The sequence below is a fragment of the Indicator indicator genome, chromosome 28 (assembly GCF_027791375.1).
Source record: "Indicator indicator isolate 239-I01 chromosome 28, UM_Iind_1.1, whole genome shotgun sequence".
NCBI classification, from domain to species: Eukaryota; Metazoa; Chordata; class Aves; order Piciformes; family Indicatoridae; genus Indicator; species Indicator indicator.
Genome location: NC_072037.1, coordinates 10,507,742 through 10,529,545, shown reverse-complemented (window position 1 = coordinate 10,529,545; position 21,804 = coordinate 10,507,742). Strand labels below are relative to the sequence as shown.

At 49.6% G+C, this 21,804-nt stretch overlaps 1 protein-coding gene across 2 annotated transcripts in view; it reads left to right on the top strand.

The window, feature by feature from the left end:
* The window catches only part of COL5A1 (collagen type V alpha 1 chain), a 204,336-nt gene that overhangs the window by 108,650 nt on the left and 73,882 nt on the right, over positions 1 to 21,804 (top strand). For both annotated transcript variants that reach the window (XM_054393640.1, XM_054393639.1), the window contains exons 12-19: positions 5,351 to 5,425; positions 7,740 to 7,832; positions 12,110 to 12,166; positions 12,324 to 12,377; positions 12,984 to 13,037; positions 15,904 to 15,957; positions 17,807 to 17,860; positions 19,114 to 19,167. In XM_054393640.1, coding sequence (XP_054249615.1) covers positions 5,351 to 5,425; positions 7,740 to 7,832; positions 12,110 to 12,166; positions 12,324 to 12,377; positions 12,984 to 13,037; positions 15,904 to 15,957; positions 17,807 to 17,860; positions 19,114 to 19,167 — 495 coding nt within the window. The remainder of the gene's footprint in view (positions 1 to 5,350; positions 5,426 to 7,739; positions 7,833 to 12,109; positions 12,167 to 12,323; positions 12,378 to 12,983; positions 13,038 to 15,903; positions 15,958 to 17,806; positions 17,861 to 19,113; positions 19,168 to 21,804) is intronic.

Sequence of the window (21,804 nt, the reverse complement as noted above, 5' to 3'; positions counted from 1 at the left end):
TTATTTCTTCTTATTCTCAGCCTGGCTACAGGCATGGCAGCACCAGCTGAGGTACTTCTGGAAGTGGTAGGCAGGACACAGGAAGGGATGTGTCAAAATATGAAACCACCACTTAGAGAGGATGAATATTTTTCTCTAAGTCCTTCCTGGTCCAACTTTCAGAGCTCTTTGTTGCCTTGTTGGTCCTTGGGGACTTGGTGGGAGTGCCCTGGCCCCCTGCATCCTCACTGGGGTATTGCTGTAAAGACACTTCCCCCCTCTTTTACATTCTTGGTGTATTTATTGGGTTTTGATGGAACAGTGATGACATTTCTTGTGGTGGTGACATGACTTGGGAATGAGAAGCCCTGACTGTGCTCCATGGATTGCTCACAAAGTCAGTAGGCACCTGGGGGCTCAGCCCCCAGCTGGCAGCCAGAGCCACTGCTCAGAGAGGTTGGCTTAACTCCTCAGACACCATGAGCCTGGGTCCTCCTGCACTCCTCCAGCAGAAGGACCAAGAGAGGACTCTGCATAGAACCATAGAATCAGTCAGGGTGGGAAGGGACCACAAGGCTCAGCCAGTTCCAACCCCCCTGCCATGGGCAGGGACACCTCACACTACAGCAGGCTGGCCAGAGCCTCATCCAGCCTGGCTGCAAACACCTCCAGGGATGGAGCCTCAACCACCTCCCTGGACAACCCATTCCAGGCTCTCACCACTCTCATGGGGAACTTCTTCCTCTCAGCCATGGTGGTCTCAGGTTGATGGTTGGACTTGCTGATCTTAGAGGTCTTTTCCAACCAAAACAATTCTATAACTCTGTGTGGCTCAGCTTTCTCTTCTTCTTCCTTGCTTCTGCTCCAGAGAATTCAGTTGCCTGGCAGGGTGGATGCTGACCCTGGTGATGAGGCAGCCTGGATCTCTGCCAGTTGTCCAGGCAGATGCAGACATTTGCTGGCCAAGCTCCTCTTGAACAGCCATGCAAAGCCAATCAGCAGCAGACACAGTGTCCCTGGCTGATGTTGCTCCACACCCTGAACTGAAAAGCATCATTTGCATTCTAGCACATCCCAAGTGTCCAGAACAGAATGTGATACAACATCTTGTGCAGAGAGAAGTGATGAACTGGCAGAGCCAGGGTCTGCAACTCTCTTGAAAGACTCCTTTGCAATTAGGGCAGCTCCTCTTTTAATTTGTTGATTGTTAACCCTGCACACAGAGCTCAGGAATTCACATCACACTTCTGAGAGTGCAGCCAGAATGCCTGCAGCTGATGGAATGACTTTTTATCTGCAACCAGGCAGGTTGCACTGAATTAATACACTCCCTCCCTCAATATCCAGCTCTGCTAATATCACAGAATCACAGAATCAATAAGGTTGGAAAAGACCTCAAGGATCATCAAAGTCCAACCTGTCACCCAAGACCTCACGACTACTAAACCATGGCACCAAGTGCCACATCCAATCCCCTCTTGAGCACCTCCAGATATTGGCCAGCACTCCTTTAGCTCTGCTCTCTTCAGCACCTCACTTGCTTGGTTTAGCCCAGTTTTGGTTGAGTGGGGTTTTGGGGGGGGGGGTTTATTTCTGCAGCTGATGTCAGTGGCAAAGCTGCAGAGCAGCCTGGTGGTGGGAGGTTTCAGAGGACTTGGTTGAAGGGTGAGGGTGGTTTAGGGTGATTTAGGTTTCTTCAAGAAGTGGGAAGGAGGAAAATGTGGAACTTAGGAGAGCTGAGAGCTATTTTATGGCTACTCAAGGCTGGAATGAAGTGGGCAAGATGTGCTCCTTGGAATGAGGTCACAGAATCACAGAAGGATAGGGGTTGGAAGGGAGCTCTGGAGGGTGAGTCCAACACTCCTGCCAGAGAAGGTTCACTTAGAGCAGGAGATCACACAGGTTGGAAGGGACTTCCCCAGGCTGCTCAGAGCCCCAAACAACCTGACCTGGAATGGTTCCAGGGATGGGACATCTACCACCTCTCTGGGCAACCTGGACCAGAGTCTCACCAGACTCAGTGTCAAATTTTCTTCCTTCTCACTCATCTAAAAGTCCTCTCTTTTAATTGAAAGCCATCACTTCTTACCCTGCCACATAAACCCTGCTTAAAAGTCTGTCCTCGTCTTTCTTATAGATCCCATTTAAGCACTGAAAAGCCACCAGAAGGTCTCCCTGGAGCCTTCTCTTCTCCAGGCTGAACAACCCCAACTCTGTGCTCACAGCAGAAGGGTTCCAGCCTTCTCACTATTTTTGTGTCCCTCTGTACTGGGGTTCTCAAAGGCTTTCAGCCTGCCCCTTTTTTTTTTTTTTTTTTCCCCATCAGACAGCAAGCTCTGCTTTCCCTGGAAGACCTCAAACACTGCCAGAAAGCTCTTCTGTTGCATAATTTTCTGACCAGGGCTGAAAAATGACAGAAAAATAATCCTAGAGAGCGAGAGAGAGAGACTTAAAGGAAATTTGGAGGCTCAACACTGTGGACTGCTGGGCACCACTCTGTCACTGTCTGCTGCTCGAGGAGCCTGAGCTTGAGCACACTGAGGTTTCAGTTTCAACATCCCTTTGAAATATTGCATTGCTGTTTGCACTCAGCATGGCATTTTCTAGCACTGCACCAAATGGAAGTTGAAGTCCCCATCCCTGGCTGCTATAGATCAGCAAATCTCTATTTACATAACAAGAGTGACACAGATTTACACCAGCAGAGGTGCTGGGATGCTGCATCTCTGCAAGGCATTCATGAATTTAAATTTGCAAAGTGCTTTATGGGGTTTGGGGATTTGTTTATTTATTTATTTATTTTTAATCTCCAGATCATTGCCCTTGCTGCTCTACCCAACAAGGATAAGACTTCACACTCCCAGCCTGAAACATAAAGAGGGGGTTATGGATCAAACCAGAGCCCTTCCAGTGCCTGGAGGAGAGTGGGGAGGGACTTTTGACATGGGACAAGGGGCAATGGAGTGAAGCTGGAAGAAGGGAGATGGGGAGTGGAGATTAGGAAGAAATTCTTTCCAGTGAGGGTGGGGAGACACTGGAACAGGTTGCCCAGGGAGGCTGTGGAGGCTCCATCCATTCAAGGTCAGGCTTGGTGGGGCTCTGAGCACCCTGATCTAGTTGAGGACATTCGTGCTGACTGTGGGAGGGTAGGACAAGATGACCTCTGGAGGTCCCTTCCAGCTCAGTGCAGCTCTGTGATTCCATGAATGCAAGATGCTGAGCCTGCTGTGACAGATGGCTGGGCTGGGGTGGTTTGTAGGCTCCCTTTGGTGCTGAGGGAGCTGCTGGGCTTGGACTGGGCTTGGGGTTTCTTGCTGACAAAGTGGCTGCAGTGGTGTCTGCTGCAGTGCTGGGAGCAGTGTTGTTATTCTGGACCAGCTGTGGTGCAGAGCTCAGCTCCTGCTCCACCTCTGCCCTGTAATTGTGGTGCAGGACCAGCCCAAGCCATGGGCAGGGTGGAGTAGCAGCAGCTCTTCACCTCCACCCTGGGGCTGGGCTCTAATTTAGTGCTTGAAACTTTGGCTGGGATGGTTTGGGTTGCTTTGGAAAAAGGAGAGGATGAAGGAAAAAGTTGAATGTAGTGCAGAGGGAACGGAAGAAGAAGGAACAAAGGGATGTGAGAGATGCAAAGGGGTGCAGCAACGTCTTGCTGGAAGACAGTGGGCAGGGATAACACATCATGGATTGGGTTGGTTGGTTGGTTTGGGGCTTCATTATTTATTTCTCTTTCCTTTCTCCCTTTCCTTTCTTTATTCACCTCCCTCACCCTTTGTGGGGTGAGTGTGTGATGTTCTGGGGCAAGGTCTGGCTCTTCTCTGTCCCTATCCATGGAATCATGGAATTGTTAGGCTTGGAAGGGAGCTCAAGGATCATCTAGTTCCCTGTGCAGGGACACCTCCCACATCTGTGATTTGTGGCAGGGGCTGAGTTGAACATTTGTTTGGTGACTACATGGACTGGAGGCCTTCAGGCAGGCTGAAGAGAGTGAGAATGACAGAATGGTAGGGGCTGGAAGGGACCTCTGGAGATCATCTAGGCCAACCCACCTGCTAAAGCAGGTTTGCCCAGAGCCTAGGATTGTGTCCAAGCAGGTTTGGATTCTCTCCAGAGGAGGAGACTCCACAGCCCCTAACACAGAGAGAGCTAACATAGATGTTCAGTGCTTGCTTTATTTCCCCACAGATGGGTTTGTTATTGGTGTTTGCTAACCAGGGGAGTGCCAAGTCTTCCAGCTCAAGCTGTGCCCAGGCAGGCTTGGCATCATGCCATGAAATGAGCAGCAGGGCTGCTCTTGGCCTCACTGGGGCATGCTCAAGTCACTCTTGCCTTACAGCTGGTGTGAAGGTTGCAGTTGGGCATGCACACTGGGTAGAGCTGGATGTTGTCTTCATTTCCATGGAGGGTTGCTGGCTGGATGTGCAGATTTGGGTTAACTGCAGCTTCTTGCCAAGGACACAGTTGGGAATACCACCAATCCATGGGCTGCCTTAGGAAAATTGGCCATATTTGATTATTTATAGCTTCATCAATAGATTTTTTTTTTTTATTCTTTTCACTGCATGCTCCTTTCTTTAGGACAAGTGAGAGCTGCTCAACTGGTGTTAATCAGCAGAGCTCCACTGAGATCCTCAGAGCTTTGCTGATTTACAGCTGCTGACAGGTATCACTCCATTCTAGATGGAAGCAATCTCCTAGGGCTGAAAAACAAAGAGGCAGAAGAGAGAAAAATGGGATGACCCAGATGACTGAACAGGGATGGAGATGTGTTTGTCTTCCTACATTTCTCTCTCCTTGATCTGAGCTATGGAGCTTCCTATTTTGGGTTGAATAGGTTTTAACAGAGCCCCACCAAGCACTGATTCCATTCACTGGGGACCTTCTGGAGACTTGGATTGCTCAATGGAATACTGCACCTGGCAGACCCTGCAAACAGGGGGAAGGGGAGGGCAGGATGGAGAAAGAAGATGTGATGGTTTGAAACTGTCTTTTTAATTTTTCCCTGCAAAGTTCAAGCAGAGAAAGTTAAAGAATGTAAATAAGTCACTATTGGGTGTAAGAAAGCCTACAGGTGTGCTTGCACAACATTTGCCATGGCTTTGGGGTGTCTCCTCATGGTCAATGCCTCTCTGTCAAGACAGGAAGCCTTTTGAATCGTGACATATGCCTTTGCAAATCAAAACTCCTGCCTGGAGGTGTTCAAGGCCAGGTTGGACGAGGCCTTGAGCAGCTGAGTCTGGTTGAGAGGCATCCCTGGCTATGATGGGGAGGTTGGAGTAGGTGATCTCTGAGGTCCCTTCCACCCTAAGCCATCCTGTGATGATTCTGTGATGCTGTAGAAGCTTATTTTTGTTTCCTCCCTTGTTTTCCCTAGGGCCCACCTGGTCGCCCAGGTCTTCCAGGAGCAGATGGCTTACCAGGACCACCAGGGACAATGCTCATGTTGCCTGTGAGTAGAAGTGAAGTGTAACTGAGAAAAGCTTCTTGGCTTTGCTGCTGCTCCTCTTCCTGCAGACCTCTCCCATCTCCTTTACACCAAGGACACATCTTCCTTGGTAGACAAGCTGGATCTGGGTTATTCCTTTTGTAAATGTACTACTCCTTGCACTGGTCAAAAGCACGGGGCAGGGAGGTTAAAATTCTTCCCACAAGTGGTGGATGAACTTTATGGCTTCTCACTGGCCATAATATTGGAGGGTGAGAGTCACTAAGAAGCAACCCCCAAAGATCTAATTTCCAGGCAGAGTCTCCCCTCCTGCAGTGAGGAAGCTCCAACAGCTCTTCAAAGCAGGTGCCAAAACTGTAAGCACCTGAAGGAATTGATCTCTTTTGGTGACCCACTGGTTAATTTGCATTGATTTTTTTTTTTTTCCCTCCTCCATGAAGAGAGCAGGCAGCAAGGCAGCCTTCTAGGTCCTGGGATGATAGGTTTTATTTTGGGTCTGCTTTGATGTGAGCAAGCCCTGAGGACACCAGCTGCTGAAAATCAATGGTTGAGTACCAAAGGGAAAGAGCCTTTAGTGCAGAGCCACAGCACTCTTGTACAGGCTCCAAGTGGCTGGCTGATACTTGGGTAGGCTCTTGGCAAGGTGCTTAGGACAAGTCTGGACCTAAATGGAGCTCAGTTGGCCATGACAATGCATTTGTTGTCCCCTACAATAACCAACCACAGGCCTATAAATTGCATCCCTTGGAATCTCCTTGCCAAGTCCCTGTGGTCATAGCTTGCCCCAACCAAGTGAAACACAGAGGTGAAAAGGAGGGGAAAGAGCCATCCAAGAAGGTTGGACTGGAAAGTCCTTCTTGCAGAAGCCCAGACACACATGCAGGAGAAGGCTGGATGTCCTGGCAAGGGGGCTGGGAGCTGTTGGGGGTGGGAGAGGCAGAAGAAAACATTAAAATCCTTCACTTTCAAGATTGGGGGGGGGGGAACCAAAAAAACAAACCAATATGAATGCTTGGGGGGTGGGAGGGGTGTGTTAAATCCTTTGTGTGCTGAAGGATCCTGGCTTGAACAGTTGGCCAAAGTCTGCTCTTCGAGGCATGCTGCCTTTGTCTGGGGCACCCAGAGCCAAAGGACCTGATGCAAGCCCAGCTCCAGGGATCTCCTGGCCAACAGCATCCACACAGCCTGTGTCTGGGACACCCAGAGCCTCACCTGAGGAACACAGCCTGTGTCTGGGACACCCAGAGCCTCACCTGAGGAACACAGCCTGTGTCTGGGGTACCCAGAGCCTCACCTGAGGAACACAGCCTGTGTCTGGGGTGCCCAGAGCCTCACCTGAGGAACACAGCCTGTGTCTGGGGTGCCCAGAGCCTCACCTGAGGAACACAGCCTGTGTCTGGGACACCCAGAGCCTCACCTGAGGAACACAGCCTGTGTCTGGGGTGCCCAGAGCCTCACCTGAGGAACACAGCCTGTGTCTGGGGTGCCCAGAGCCTCACCTGAGGAACACAGCCTGTGTCTGGGGTACCCAGAGCCTCACCTGAGGAACACAGCCTGTGTCTGGGGTGCCCAGAGCCTCACCTGAGGAACACAGCCTGTGTCTGGGGTACCCAGAGCCTCACCTGAGGAACACAGCCTGTGTCTGGGGTGCCCAGAGCCTCACCTGAGGAACACAGCCTGTGTCTGGGGTACCCAGAGCCTCACCTGAGGAACACAGCCTGTGTCTGGGGTGCCCAGAGCCTCACCTGAGGAACACAGCCTGTGTCTGGGGTGCCCAGAGCCTCACCTGAGGAACACAGCCTGTGTCTGGGGTGCCCAGAGCCTCACCTGAGGAACACAGCCTGTGTCTGGGGTACCCAGAGCCTCACCTGAGGAACACAGCCTGTGTCTGGGGCACCCAGAGCCTCACCTGAGGAACACAGCCTGTGTCTGGGGTGCCCAGAGCCAAAGGACCTGATGCAGCCCCAGCTCCAGGGATCTCCTGGCCAACAGCATCCACACAGGGGACTCTCAGCCCTGTGAGAACTCTGCATTTGGGTTTGAATGATGGTGTGTGAGGTCCTTACAATCCTGAGCCTACAATCCCCCTCATTGTGCCTGGCTTTCAGCTGGCAGAATTTGCTGTGTGGGCAGGGACGTGGGAAACAGCCAGCTTGTGCCAGGGTGTCCTGAGAGCATGAGGGTTAATGGGATGCTCTGGAAGGACAGTGATGGAGTGGGGTCAGCCAGGCTGAACAGAATTGTTTAGAAGTCAGGCTAGAGTGAGGGTGGAGGGACAGCAACCCTGTGACCTGCTTCTCTGTCTTGCTCCCATCAGTTCCGCTTTAGTGGAGGAGGAGATGCTGGCTCGAAAGGACCTCTTGTTTCAGCCCAGGAGGCCCAAGCCCAAGCCATCCTGCAGCAGGCCAGGGTAGGTGAAGGGTGGGGGGGTTGTTTTCTTCTAGCAGGTGCCCAAGGAAGCAGGAGAGGACCAGAAGAAATGTCAGAGGAGATGTCTTGCTGCTTGTACCATCCCTGGAGCTGCTGCTGGTAACAGCCTCTCCTCCAAGCCAGAGCTGGTTGTGTGGCTTGAGGTGATGACATCTGAGTGACTTAGCCTTTTACTTAGGGCCAGCCCCTAGAAACAAGGATTTTAATTACCTACAGGCCTTGGGGCAGACCTTTTGCTGGTGCCAGATGACATAGACCTGTGGGCTTCAGTAGAGTTGGTGGTGACAGTTTGGAGAGTGCCTGTGAGCAGCTGTGCTGTGTGCTGCAGGGGGTTGCTTTCTTTTGATTTGGGGGTTGGTTGGTTGGTTGGTTGGTTGTTTTTCCCAAGTAAATCATAACTAAACGTGCATAGAATCATAGAATGGTTTGGGTTGGAAGTCCCAAAGTCCACTCAGTCCAACCCCCTCTGCAGTAAGCAGAGGCATCCTCAACTGGATCAAGTTGCCCAGAGCCTTACCTTGAATATCTCCAGGGATTGGTGGGCCTCAACTACCTCCCTGGACAACCTGTTGCAGTGTTCCTCTACCCTCATGGTAAAGAACTTGTTCCTGACATCCAATCTAAATCTACATCACAGACAGAAGCTGTCCCTAGCTCTGCCAATCTCAGCAGGCAGACTGCAATTTTCTTTAATAGATTTAGAAACCCATGATGTCCAACTATGCAACCTTTTTTTCCCTTGGTTGCCCTCACTGGCTGATGATCAGATCAACCCTGGCAGTGTTTGTTAGGTAGGTTCCCTGCTGAAAGAAGATCAACCATGCACATTCCCAGTACAGCTCCTGTTGCCTGCTTAGATGAGTCTATAAGGTTGGACTAGATGACCTTGGAAGGTCCCTTCCAACCCAAAACATTCCATGATGAGGCTTCATACTCACCTGTTCAAAATAATTCCTAGCCAGCACAGCTTGGAAGTTTTCCTTCCATGAGTGCTTGTGTGAAGCTCCATTTGATCATTGATGTACTAAGAGCAGAGGTGCAGGAGGCACCACTGCAGCAGAAGGGACCTCACAAGTGCCCAGCAGGGACCAAATTCTGGCTGTTAGCACACCCTTGCATGATGGCTGGACCCAACTGATCTTTTCCAACTAAAATGATGATTCTATCCAAGGGGACAAGAGAAGGAAGCAGCTGAGAAAGGGACAGAACTTTGGGGGCATTGCTCCTCTCCCTGCCAAGTGCAATCATCCAGAGATGGAGCTTACTGTGCTCCTCAGGTCTGAAGTCCACATTTGTCTGCAGCTGGGATGCGTGGCTTGGCCTTAGCCAGAGTTTGTCATTCTGAGCTCTTGGCAGCTGCTTTCCCACAGACATTTTGGGCTGCCCTGATGCAATCAGCTGAATCCCATTTGATTTCACCTCTGACTGTGATAAAATCCATCAGGGGTCTTCACCCAGCTGGGTGGCACATGCCCTGTTTAGGTTTCTAATGAGGAGTTTGGCATAGCTGGGGCTGTTCTGGTTTCCATCCAACTCCCCTTTTACAAAGGAGTTGGATTTTATACATATTCAGGTCCCAGGTGCCACCAGGCACTGCGTTTTCCTGGCCATTAACCTTGCTCTGAGAAGAATATTGGTGAATTATGTTACTGGTGTTACCTTGTCAGTCTTAATTTCAAGGCTGCCTACAGGGTTGGGTTGTTTGTTTTTTTTTTTCATCAGCATTTTATTTTGTTGGGAAATAGAGGTTCTGACCAGATGAACACTTCATGAGAAGCATTCTGCTTTCCCAACCTCTCTATTTTTGTTCTTTTTTTTTTTTCTCCTTTTCTGTCCTGTTGAAAAGTATGACAAAAACAAACAAACAAACTATGAACCTTTCCCTTTCTTCCAAGTCTCTTTTCTCAGTTTTCCCATTATTTTTTCATTTTGAGGGGAAAGAAATTAAACACTAAATAAGCTCTGGGTGACTTTTGGGCTGTGGATGAGAAGCTGAAGGAAAAGCATCAATTTTTTTTTTTTTTTTAACTTGAAGCTGTGGGCAGACAATTTCAGCTGACCCCCCCCTGAAGGCACAGCAGAAAGGGAAATATATCATGGAATGGTTTGGGTTGGAAGGGACCTTTCAAGGTCATCTAGTCCAAACCCCCTGCAATGAGCAGGGACAATGTCTTCAGGGGTGGTTGAGGTTCCATTGCTGGAGACATTCAAGGTCAAATTTAAAGGGGAAAGGATGGAGAGAGATGGCAAGGATGGAAAGATATGGAAAGGGTGGAAAGGTATGGCAAGGAAGGGAAAATGTGGAAAGGATGGGGAGAGATGGCAAGGATGGAAAGATATGGAAAGGGTGGAAATACATGGAAAGGATGGAAAGTTATGGCAAGGATGGCAAGGAAGATGGAAGATATGCAAGATGGAAGATATGGAAGGGGAAATATGGCAAGGGAATGGGGAAAGGATGGAGAGAGATATGGGAAAGCAGGTGGAATGGAAAGATGGAAGATGGCAAGGATGGAAAGATATGGAAAGGGTGGAAAGGTATGGCAAGGATGGGAAAATGTGGAAAGGATGGAAAGATATGGAAAGGGTGGAAAGATATGGCAAGGATGGAGAGATGTGGAAAGGATGGAGAGATATGGCAAGGATGGAGAGATGTGGAAAGGATGGAAAGATATGGAAAGGGTGGAAAGATATGGCAAGGATGGAGAGATGTGGAAAGGATGGAGAGATATGGCAAGGATGGAGAGATGTGGAAAGGATGGAAAGATATGGAAAGGGTGGAAAGATATGGCAAGGATGGAAAGATATGGAAAGGGTGGAAAGGTATGGTAAGGATGGGAAAATGTGGAAAGGATGGAGAGATATGGCAAGGATGGGAAAATGTGGAAAGGATGGAGAGATATGGCAAGGATGGAAAGATATGGAAAGGATGGAGAATTATGGAAAGAACTGAAGGATATGGCAAGGATAGAAGCATGGCAAGAATAGAAAAGGAGCCCTAGAGGGAGGAGATCTTCTTTCCTTCTGTGGGGGTTGTTTTTCTTGTCACCATTATTGTTAATTGCATTATTAGGTTGATTTATTCCCTTCAAATTTGGTTTTCAGGAGGCACTCAGCATTGTCCCAGGCAGCAGCCTTCCCTTTTAATGGGGGGGCTGTAAAAATGCTGCCATTAGAACATAGCATTTGGGCAAGATTTATGGCCTTCCAAGTGCAGTCACAGGGGGGGTTTAATTACTGGAGTACACAGATAATTACCACCCTGGGAAAGTCACCAGAAGAACAAATTGTCCAAGAGATGTCTGGAAGTGTGGACCTGCCCCATTACCCACCATGGAGATCAGTGGCTTGATGCATGGTTAGGGGACTCCTGAATTATGGAGTTCTGTTAGTGGGATACAGGCACCAGTACAGACCAGAGGTTGTCCTGCTGGAAAGCAGCTCCATGGAGAAAGACCCTGGGGTCCTAGTGGGCAGCAAGTCCTCCATGGGACAGCAATGAGCCCTTGGGGCCAACAGGGCCAATGGCATCCTGGGGTGCAGCAAGAAAAGTGTGGCCAGCAGGGCTAGGGAGGTTCTTCTCCCTCTCTGCTCTGCCCTGGTGAGACCACACCTGGAATACTGTGTCCAGTTTGGGGCTCCCCAGTTCAAGAGAGACAGAGACCTGCTGGAGAGAGTCCCAACAGAGGCTACAATGATGTTTGGGGAACTTGAACATCACGCCTGTGAGAAAAGACTGAGACTGTTTAGAGTGGAGAAGGGAAGGCTGAGAGGGCACCTGATGAATGTCTATGAAGATCTGAGGGGTGGCTGTCAAGGTGAAGGGACCAGGCTCTTTTTGGTGGTGCCCAGTGATAGGACAAGGAGCAATGGGTACAGACTACAGCACAGGAAGTTCCACCTCAACACAAGGAGAAACTTCTTTGCAGTGAAGGTGCTGGAGCCCTGGAGCAGGCTGCCTGGAGAAGTTGTGGAGTCTCCTTCTCTGGAGACTTTCAACCCCCTTCTGGACATGCTCCTGTGCAAGCTGATCTAGGTGACCCTGCTTTAGCAGGGGGGGTTGGACTCAATGATCTCCAGAGGTCCCTTCTAAGCCCTACCATGCTGGGATTCTGTGTTTTGCCCAGAAAGGTTGGACTAGATGATTCTTGAGGTGCTTTCCGACCTGGTATCCTATGATTCTACATGGCTGGTGGCACAAGGGTGGCTTTAACTCTCAGAGACACCAACTGAGCAACATTTCTCTTTCTGTTGCAGCTGGCACTGAGAGGACCAGCAGGTCCAATGGGTCTGACAGGACGCCCAGGCCCCATGGTAAGTGAATGGGCAACCAAGGATGGAGCAGCCCCAGTTGGCACCAGCTCCATGGGTGCTCCTGGGTTCCCAGGAATGGCTCTTCCTTAACATGGTATGAATCATCCTCCTGGCTCTTTGGTGGAAAAATGTATTGAATTGTCTTCTTTGTCCAAAGGGACCCCCTGGCAGTGGAGGACTGAAGGGAGAAGCTGGAGAAATGGGACCTCAGGTGAGTATGGGCAAAGTGGGTGAGACCAGGGAGGATCTGGGGGAAAGGCAGGCATGGAGCAGCCAGTCCTGCTTTAGAGACTGTTGTGAAGGGAGAGATTCAGTGACCCAGTGCCAGCTGAAAGCAGGAAGGTGTGGGAACATCTGTTTGGCTTGACAATGTCCCCTCAGCTCTCCAAATGCAGACTCAAGCTGCAACTTTACACCAGCAGCACAGAGTTCTGCAGGTGGTTGTTCTTGCCTGCAAAGACATCTGTGGAAGAGTCCTGTAAATGGGAGATAGGTCAGAGTGTGGGGAGTTCCTGATGCTCAGGAAATTGTTCTTCCAAGCTGCAAACCCTGGATGAAGGGAAAATTCCCATTTTTCTAATGACAGAGGAAGTGATTTACTTCCACCATGGATAATCACATGCAACCCGCGTTCAGGGATGCTCAGTCCTGGCTCTCCCCTCTGTATTTTGAACCTTGGGCTCTGCTCGAGGGATTCATCTCCCATGTTGTAGCTTGGTGACCTTGACAGCCCCAGCAGCACCTGATCTGAACTCTGGGTCCATCTGTCGTGCCTTTGAGTGATGCCATTTCTTCCTCTCTCCTTGAATCCTTGCAGGGTCCACGAGGCATCCAGGGTCCTCCCGGTCCAGCAGGAAAACCAGGCCGCAGGGTGAGTGTCCTGGGAGCTGCACTGATGACCTCATTAACTACAGTTTCTGCTAGAAATTGCCTCTGCTGCCAATTAGCTCTTGAGAGCCAAAAGCATTGCACAAGAGCAGGCTGGTGGCCAGCTGGTGGCTTGTCCAGGACCTCTCCGTCCATCTGCGCAGACACAAATGAGGATGGGAATTAAAAGCTGGGTGGTGTGGGGACACTGCAAGTCCACACTTCCTCCTGGTTTATCTTCATTTGTGGGTGGGTTTTTGTGGTGGTTTTGGTTTTTTTTTTTTTTTTTTTTGGTGGTATTGAGGTTGTAGCTGCATAAACACTCCAGGCTGGCTTGGACCATCCCCAAGCCTTGGGAGTGCACGAGGAGAATCCAGTCCCCAGAGGCTTGCTGGAGCTGCTGTAACTGCTGCTCACTTGCTCTGTCCACATCCCTGATGCTGATTTTTATTTCACTCCATCCTCTGGAGTCATGATTCAGCTTGCCAGGGGAAGAAACAAGAGAGTCTTTTGTGTGACCTACTTCTGGCTTTCTTAAAACAGAACTGTCTCATTTCAATTTGCAGCCATCAACCATCAGCGGATCTTAAAATGTGCTGGGAGAGAATTATGGCAACTTAAAATGAATAACCTTGTCCCAGCAGCCCATGGAGTGCAGCAACTTCACTGCCATTTGTCTCACACCCCTCATTAGCAGCAGGCAGAGCCCAGGATGCTGCTGCAGAACCAGGGCAGCATCAGAACAAGAGCAGCATCAGAACCAGGGCAGCATGAGAACAAGAGCAGCATCAGAACCAGGGCAGCATGAGAACAAGAGCAGCATCAGAACCAGGGCAGCATGAGAACAAGAGCAGCATGAGAACAAGAGCAGCATCAGAACCAGGGCAGCATGAGAACAAGAGCAGGATCAGAACCAGGGCAGCATGAGAACAAGAGCAGGATCAGAACCAGGGCAGCATGAGAACAAGAGCAGCATCAGAACCAGGGCAGCATGAGAACAAGAGCAGCATCAGAACCAGGGCAGCATGAGAACAAGAGCAGCATCAGAACCAGGGCAGCATGAGAACAAGAGCAGCATCAGAACCAGGGCAGCATCAGAACCAGAGCAGCATCAGAACCAGGGCAGCATGAGAACAAGAGCAGCATGAGAACCAGGGCAGCATCAGAACAAGAGCAGCATGAGAACCAGGGCAGCATGAGAACAAGAGCAGCATCAGAACCAGGGCAGCATGAGAACAAGAGCAGCATCAGAACCAGGGCAGCATCAGAACCAGAGCAGCATGAGAACAAGAGCAGCATCAGAACAAGAGCAGCATCAGAACCAGGGCAGCATGAGAACAAGAGCAGCATGAGAACCAGGGCAGCATCAGAACAAGAGCAGCATCAGAATCAGGGCAGCATGAGAACAAGAGCAGCATCAGAATCAGGGCAGCATGAGAACAAGAGCAGCATCAGAACCAGAGCAGCATGAGAACCAGGGCAGCATGAGAACCAGGGCAGCATGAGAACAAGAGCAGCATGAGAACCAGGGCAGCATGAGAACAAGAGCAGCATCAGAACCAGGGCAGCATGAGAACAAGAGCAGGATCAGAACCAGGGCAGCATGAGAACAAGAGCAGCATCAGAACCAGGGCAGCATGAGAACAAGAGCAGCATCAGAACCAGGGCAGCATGAGAACAAGAGCAGCATCAGAACCAGGGCAGCATGAGATCAAGAGCAGCATCAGAATCAGGGCAGCATGAGAACAAGAGCAGCATCAGAACCAGGGCAGCATGAGAACAAGAGCAGCATCAGAACCAGGGCAGCATGAGAACAAGAGCAGCATCAGAACCAGGGCAGCATGAGAACAAGAGCAGCATCAGAACCAGGGCAGCATGAGAACAAGAGCAGCATCAGAACCAGGGCAGCATGAGAACAAGAGCAGCATGAGAACAAGAGCAGCATCAGAACCAGGGCAGCATCAGAACAAGAGCAGCATCAGAACCAGGGCAGCATGAGAACAAGAGCAGCATCAGAACCAGGGCAGCATGAGAACAAGAGCAGCATCAGAACCAGGGCAGCATCAGAACCAGAGCAGCATCAGAACAAGAGCAGCATGAGAACCAGGGCAGCATGAGAACAAGAGCAGCATCAGAACCAGGGCAGCATGAGAACAAGAGCAGCATCAGAACCAGGGCAGCATGAGAACAAGAGCAGCATCAGAACCAGGGCAGCATGAGAACAAGAGCAGCATCAGAACCAGGGCAGCATGAGAACAAGAGCAGCATCAGAACAAGAGCAGCATCAGAACCAGAGCAGCATCAGAACCAGGGCAGCATGAGAACAAGAGCAGCATCAGAACAAGAGCAGCATGAGAACCAGGGCAGCATCAGAACAAGAGCAGCATCAGAACCAGGGCAGCATGAGAACAAGAGCAGCATCAGAACCAGGGCAGCATGAGAACAAGAGCAGCATCAGAACCAGGGCAGCATGAGAACAAGAGCAGCATCAGAACCAGGGCAGCATGAGAACAAGAGCAGCATCAGAACCAGGGCAGCATGAGAACAAGAGCAGCATCAGAACCAGGGCAGCATGAGAACAAGAGCAGCAATAGAACAAGAGCAGCATCAGAACAAGAGCAGCATCAGAACCAGGGCAGCATGAGAACAAGAGCAGCATCAGAACAAGAGCAGCATCAGAACCAGGGCAGCATGAGAACAAGAGCAGCAATAGAACAAGAGCAGCATCAGAACAAGAGCAGCAGGTTTTTTTTCCCTGCTCCTCATCCAGGGAGCTCTGGCTTGAATCAGGCTTCACTCAACCACAGAGCAAGGAGCAGATGTCCCTGTGGGCCTGCCTTACCCTTTGGTATTGTTTTCCTCTGTTGCAGGGCCGAGCTGGCAGCGATGGTGCCCGGGGGATGCCAGGCCAGACAGGACCAAAGGTAGTGCCATGTGTTTATCAGTTTTTGGAATCATGTTTATCTACTTTAAAATAGTATTTACCTGCTTTTGGAATCATATCTATCTGCTTTTGGAATCTTCTTTATCTGCTTTTGGAATCTTCTTTATCTGCTTTTGGACTCTTCAGCTCCTTTCTAGCAAGCATGAGGTGAGGAACCCTTGGCAAGAGGAGCCCACCTTGCTTGGAGGAGGTTGTTGAAGTAGTCCAGCAACCCCTGTGAAGTTGTTGGCTCCCTGTTTGAGAGTGGGGAGTTAAACACACACCTAGAAGGCACAGTCACAATCTTTTCTTCTCCTTTTTTATTTTTTTTTTAATCTTTTTTTATGGATGCAATTTTTTTTTTTTTAATTCACTGCATCCTCTCAAGAATGAAATCTGCTCCCTTGGCTGCAGTTGTAGAACAAATACTTTGGAATCCCAATTATGAAAAACAAACATGAATGAGCTGTTGGAAACATCCTAAAATATAACTAACACAGAGAGAGAGAGAGACAAAAAAAAAAAATTACCTATTAACTGGGTGAGGAAATGTAAAAGGTATGGTGAAGAATTTTAATGCCCTGATTTTTATTTTTCATTCTTCTTTTTTTTTTTTTTTTTTTCATTTGAGACCCAAATCCTTTCATTCAGCTGTGGAATTACCAGGCAAGAAAAGAAGCAGCAGCTCTGAAATTAAATGCAGGGAAAGTTTGCTCAGGGAATCATGTATGAGAAGGTTTAAGTACTTTACTATGTAGCTACTTAAAGCTGGAATAGATGAAGGGGTTTTGATACAGAGACAGGAGACTGCAAATCATTTATCCAGTAAAGTGCTTTAATGAGCATCAACTGCCCTCCAAGGATGCCAGGGAAGAAGGAAAACAGAGTAATGAGCAGTGCTGGAAAGGAGGAGGGAAGTTGCTGTGAGCAGAGCTGGAGTGATGCTCCAGGACCTGCCCCAAGGAAAGAGCTGTTGGTCACCCTGCATGCCCCTCAGCCAGACTGCTCTGGCCTCTGCTCTGCTCAGGTGTAATGACTCTGAGCACCTTTGTGGCTCTCCTCTGGACCTGCTCCAACAGTTCAATGGCCTTCTTCTGGGGCCCCCAACACAAGAAGGACAGTGGAATGTGCTGCCCAGGGAGGTGGTGGAGTCACCATCCCTGGAGGTGTTCAAAAACAGCTTGGATGTGGCACTTGGAGCCATGGTTTAGCTGTCAGGAGGGGTTAGGTGGTAATAGGTTGGACTTGATGATCTCTCAGGTCTTTTCCAGCCTGGTTGATTCTGTGAACTGCTGTTGGAGGGGGGGTGCAGAGGAGGCCAGGAAGAAGATTGTGTAAATATTTGTTTCCTTGGAGTTGTTCAGGAGGGTTAGAGGGATGTGTGGGATGGATTCCAGTGAAGCTCAGGGAGGTGTCTGGGGACCTGTTGGCAGCCATGGGACTATTCCTGTCCCCAGGTGTGCACTTTGCTCACCAGTGGGTTGCTGTTTGTAATTCCATGGCAGTACAAATAAATCAATAAGAATAAACAAACAATTGGACTGGAAGAACTCAACCTGAAGTGGAGATGGTTTAGATCCTGGAGAATCCCTGAAACCCCCATGGAAAAAAAAAAAAGTGAAAAGTGAAGGTTCTGGGGGAAGAGGGAGGAAGTGAAATAACTTTGAGGGGGTTTTGTGTGTGTGTGGTTTTAATCTCTAACTTTGAAATCATCACTGGTCTGATGGGAGGTGAAGGCTGAATGTCTGAGGGAGAAAATTTGATCCCTCCTGACACAGAAAGGAAACAAATTGGGGAAAGATAACTCCAGAGCAGGTGGAAATGGGAACTAAACTGGTTTTTTCTTTCAGGGTGACCGAGGGTTTGATGGCTTGGCTGGTTTGCCTGGTGAGAAGGGAAATAGAGTAAGTAATGTTCCACTTGTCCTCTGGCCAGGGTCTGTGATGAAACCTTGACAGGAAGGGGTTTCAGGGAGTTGGGAAGCTGCTCTGCTTAAAGGGGCTTATGAGAAAGGTAGGGACAATCTTTTTAGCAGGGCCTGTTGCAGCAAGGCAAGGGTTGATGGGTTTGACTAGAAGAGATGGAAGAGATATTTTTTATTCTGAGGGTGGTGAGACCCTGGCCCAGGTTGCCCAGAGAGGTGGGAGCTGCCCCATCCCTGGAACCATTCCAGATCAAGATGTTTGGGGCTCTGAGCAACCTGCTCTGGTTGCAGATGTCCCTGCTGACTGCAGTGGGGTTGGACTGGGTGTGCTTTAAAGGTCCCTTCCCAGCCAAATTATTCTATGATTCTATTACTATATCTATGTGGATAAGCCACAATTAGGAGAGGATGAGAATGTCCCATAACAGCATGTGAGATGTCACAGCATCCCTCCCAGGCACAGCATCCACATCCCAGGAAGCTACAAGACCCTTCTGGGCCTGCTTGAAATTGGAAAGAAGGGAGAGGGGGAAATTGCCTTAATGAAATGCAGATTAAAACAAAAAAAAAAAAAAAAAAAGGGGGGGTGGGGGAGGAAGCAAGAAGCAAAACCTGCTTCTAGACAGTGCAAGCTGTGGATGGAAATGGCCCAAAATTATAATGGGATCCTTCTCTTTGCTTTATAATTAAACTGGGGGGTGGGGGGGAGGGGAAATATGCAAGCAGGCAGTTATTTTGGCAGGCTGTTCGTGCCTCCCCTCCCTGGGGAGTGCAGCTATTGCTTTATAAAGCAAAGGGAGTGTTTGAACAGCAGAGATGGCATCATGATTACAAGCTGCACAGGAGAGGGAAGACAGTGCCTGAGAGAGATGCTTAATCAGCCAGAAATGGAATAGCATGGCCTGGGTAAGGCAAGAACTGTGTGCAGAGCCCAGGTTCCCTCTCCTGAAGGAGCTGCAGCACCTGCTGGGTTGCCAGACCTCGCTGCAAAGTGTCCCCAGTAAATCCCATGAGCTCTAATCCCTGGAGAACAGCAATTTGTCAGTGCTGGAGCCTGTGTGTGAGTAGGCAGAGAGGAGCTGCTGCTTCAGAAAGCACAGGAGCCATGAGGGTGTGAGTTCCTCCACATGGTGCAGACAAACATCAAGCTTTGGCCTCTCAACGTTACCCACCACTTTCTGGTGCCCAGAGTGTCTCTGCTTCCTTTAAAGCTTTTCTGTTGTTTCTCTGTAGGGTGAGCCAGGCCCCCACGGACCCCCAGGGGCACCTGGAGAGGATGGAGAGAGGGTAAGTCCATCTCTGGTTACAGCAGTCCTTTGAATTCATAACTAAGCCCTGTAAAGGAGAAGCAGATGTAGAGCCAACCAGAGATGTGGCCAGAGCAGCCAGCACCAGGCATGGCATCTGGTGCTGGTCAGCAGCAGCATCATCCACCCTGACCTTGTGTGCTGAGAATGCTGCAGGTGGCTATGGTGAGAGGGAAACAGAAAACAGAGCCAAGGGGATGGGAATGAAAGTGGCAAGAATTTGTTTAATAGATCTGGTGGGCAGCAAGTTCTGCATGGGACAGCAATGTGCCCTTGTGGCCAAGAGAGCCAATGGGATCCTGGGATGCATCAAGAAAGGTGTCCAGCAGGGCTGGGGAAGTTCTTCTGCCTCTCTACTCTGCCCTGCTGAGACCACAGCTGCAATCCTGTGTCCAGTTCTGGGCTCCCCAGTTCAAGAGAGACAGAGACCTGCTGGAGAGAATCCAAGGGAGAGCCAGGAGGATGCTTAGGGGACTTTGAGCATCTCCCCTGGGAAGAGAGACTGAGAGCCCTGGGGCTGTTTAGTGTGGAGAAGAGAAGGCTGAGAGGGATCTGATCAATGTCTATCAATAGCTGAGGGGTGGGGGTCAAGGGGAGGGGGCCAGGCTCTGTTGGGTGGTGCACAGTGATCAGACAAGGAACAATGAGTTCAAACTTGAACAGAGAAGATTTCAGCTCAACATGAGGAGAAACTTCTTTAGAGTGAGGGTGACAGAGCCCTGGAGCAGGCTGCCCAGGGGGGTTGTGGAGTCTCCTTCTCTGGAGCCTTTCCAACCCCACCTGGATGCCTTTCTGTGCAGACTCCCCTCAGTGCTCCTGCTCTGGCAGGGGGGTTGGACCTGATGATCTCTTGAGGCCCCTTCCAACCTCTGATACACTGTGAGACTGTGATCAGAAAACTCTGGGTTTTGTTTTAAAAAAGACAAAACCCCTAAAACCAAACCAAAACCCTCCAAAACCAATCCCCCCAAACCCCAACAAACCAAAACAAGCCCCCCCTAAAACAACCAACCAACCAACCAAAACAACAAAAAAACCCAAACCTCCCCCAAAACCAACCAACAAAAAAACAACAAAAAACCCCAAACAAAACCCCCCCAAAACCAACCAACCAAACCAACAACCAACCAAACAAAACCCTGAAGAACCAAACCAACCAAAGAAAAAACCCCAACCAAATAAAACAAACAAATCCCAAAACCCAAACCCAAAAAAAACCCCAAACCCAACCCAACCAAACCAATCAATAGCAAAAAACCCACTCAAAAAAAACCACCCCCAAAAAAAAACAAATTAAAAAAAAAAAGCCAACAAAACCTCACAGACAAGGAAAAAAAAATGAATTTTCCAGCTCTCACTCCTGCTTTGCTAAGATCCAGCAAAGCTTGGGGAAGAGAAATTCCAGCCAGAGGTGGGCAATGGAGATTAAATTGTTCACTTCTCCCTCCACACTCTTTAGTCAACAGGCAAAGACCTTTAGCAAAGCTCCAACCAAGTGACTGCAGCCCTGGCAGGGCTGTGTTGAGAGGAAAGATTGAAGCTGCTGAACCTGTGGCTGTCAGGTGCCTCTTGGTTTAATCAGAGGAGCAAGTATGGATTTGCCAGGCTCTAATCCTTCCTCTGCAATGTTTTCTTTCCACCTTGGGCTGTTTGTTTCCTCTGTGAAGCACAGACTCTGACACCTTCCACACCCCTGTGGGCTGTGAGGATTAATTAGTTGCAGCTAGAAAGTGCTTTGAAGAGGGAAAGACCAAACCTGTGTCTGGAGAACTTTAATCCCAGGGAGAAAAAGAAACCATGCAAGGTGTGCAGGGAGAGAAGCTTGGAGGGGATAACTGGGTAGAGGAACATGGATTTTATCAGCAGAAGAGGAGGCTCTGCAGGGGCTGGGGAAGGAGGAATTGACTTTTTTAAGAGGGAGCCTCAGGTTTTGGGTGATTTAAAGGCAACTCAAAGGGGGAAAAAAAAAGAAACCAAACATTTAATACTCCTGGGGCACCATTCTCTCCTCCTGGGGCACCATCCAGTACATCTGGGGCACCATTCAATCCTCCTGGGGCACCATTCAGTCCTCCTAGGGTACCATCCTGTACACCTGGGGCACCATCCAGTATTCCTGGCACATTAGTAGGGCATCATCAGGAGAGGGGAGAGGAGGGATGAAGATTTAGCCCTTCTCTGGAACAGGTTGCACAGGGAGCTGGAGGAAGCTCCATCCCTGGAGACATTCAAGCTCAGGCTTGATGGGGCTCTGGTTGGGGATGTCCCTGCTTCCTGCAGCAGGGTTGGACAAGGTGATCCTTGAAAGTCCCTTCCAACCTGATGCATTCTATGATTCTGCCTCAGGTTTACCTGAGAACCCCCAGTTTGGCTAAATCACATTGCCAGGGCAGCTCCCATGCTGGTTTCCCATTCACATTGGTCCTAACCCTTGCAATTATTGCCTCACATGCCCTGAATGGTTTCTACCACATCTTCTCTATTAGCAAAATCCCTCTTTACAAACATGGGAGATGAATTATGGAGCAGGCTCCCAGCAATGCTAATCTCAGGTAAATTCTGCCATACAATATTAGTGTTGCAGGCTTATGAGGTCTTTCTCATGCATGGCTACCCC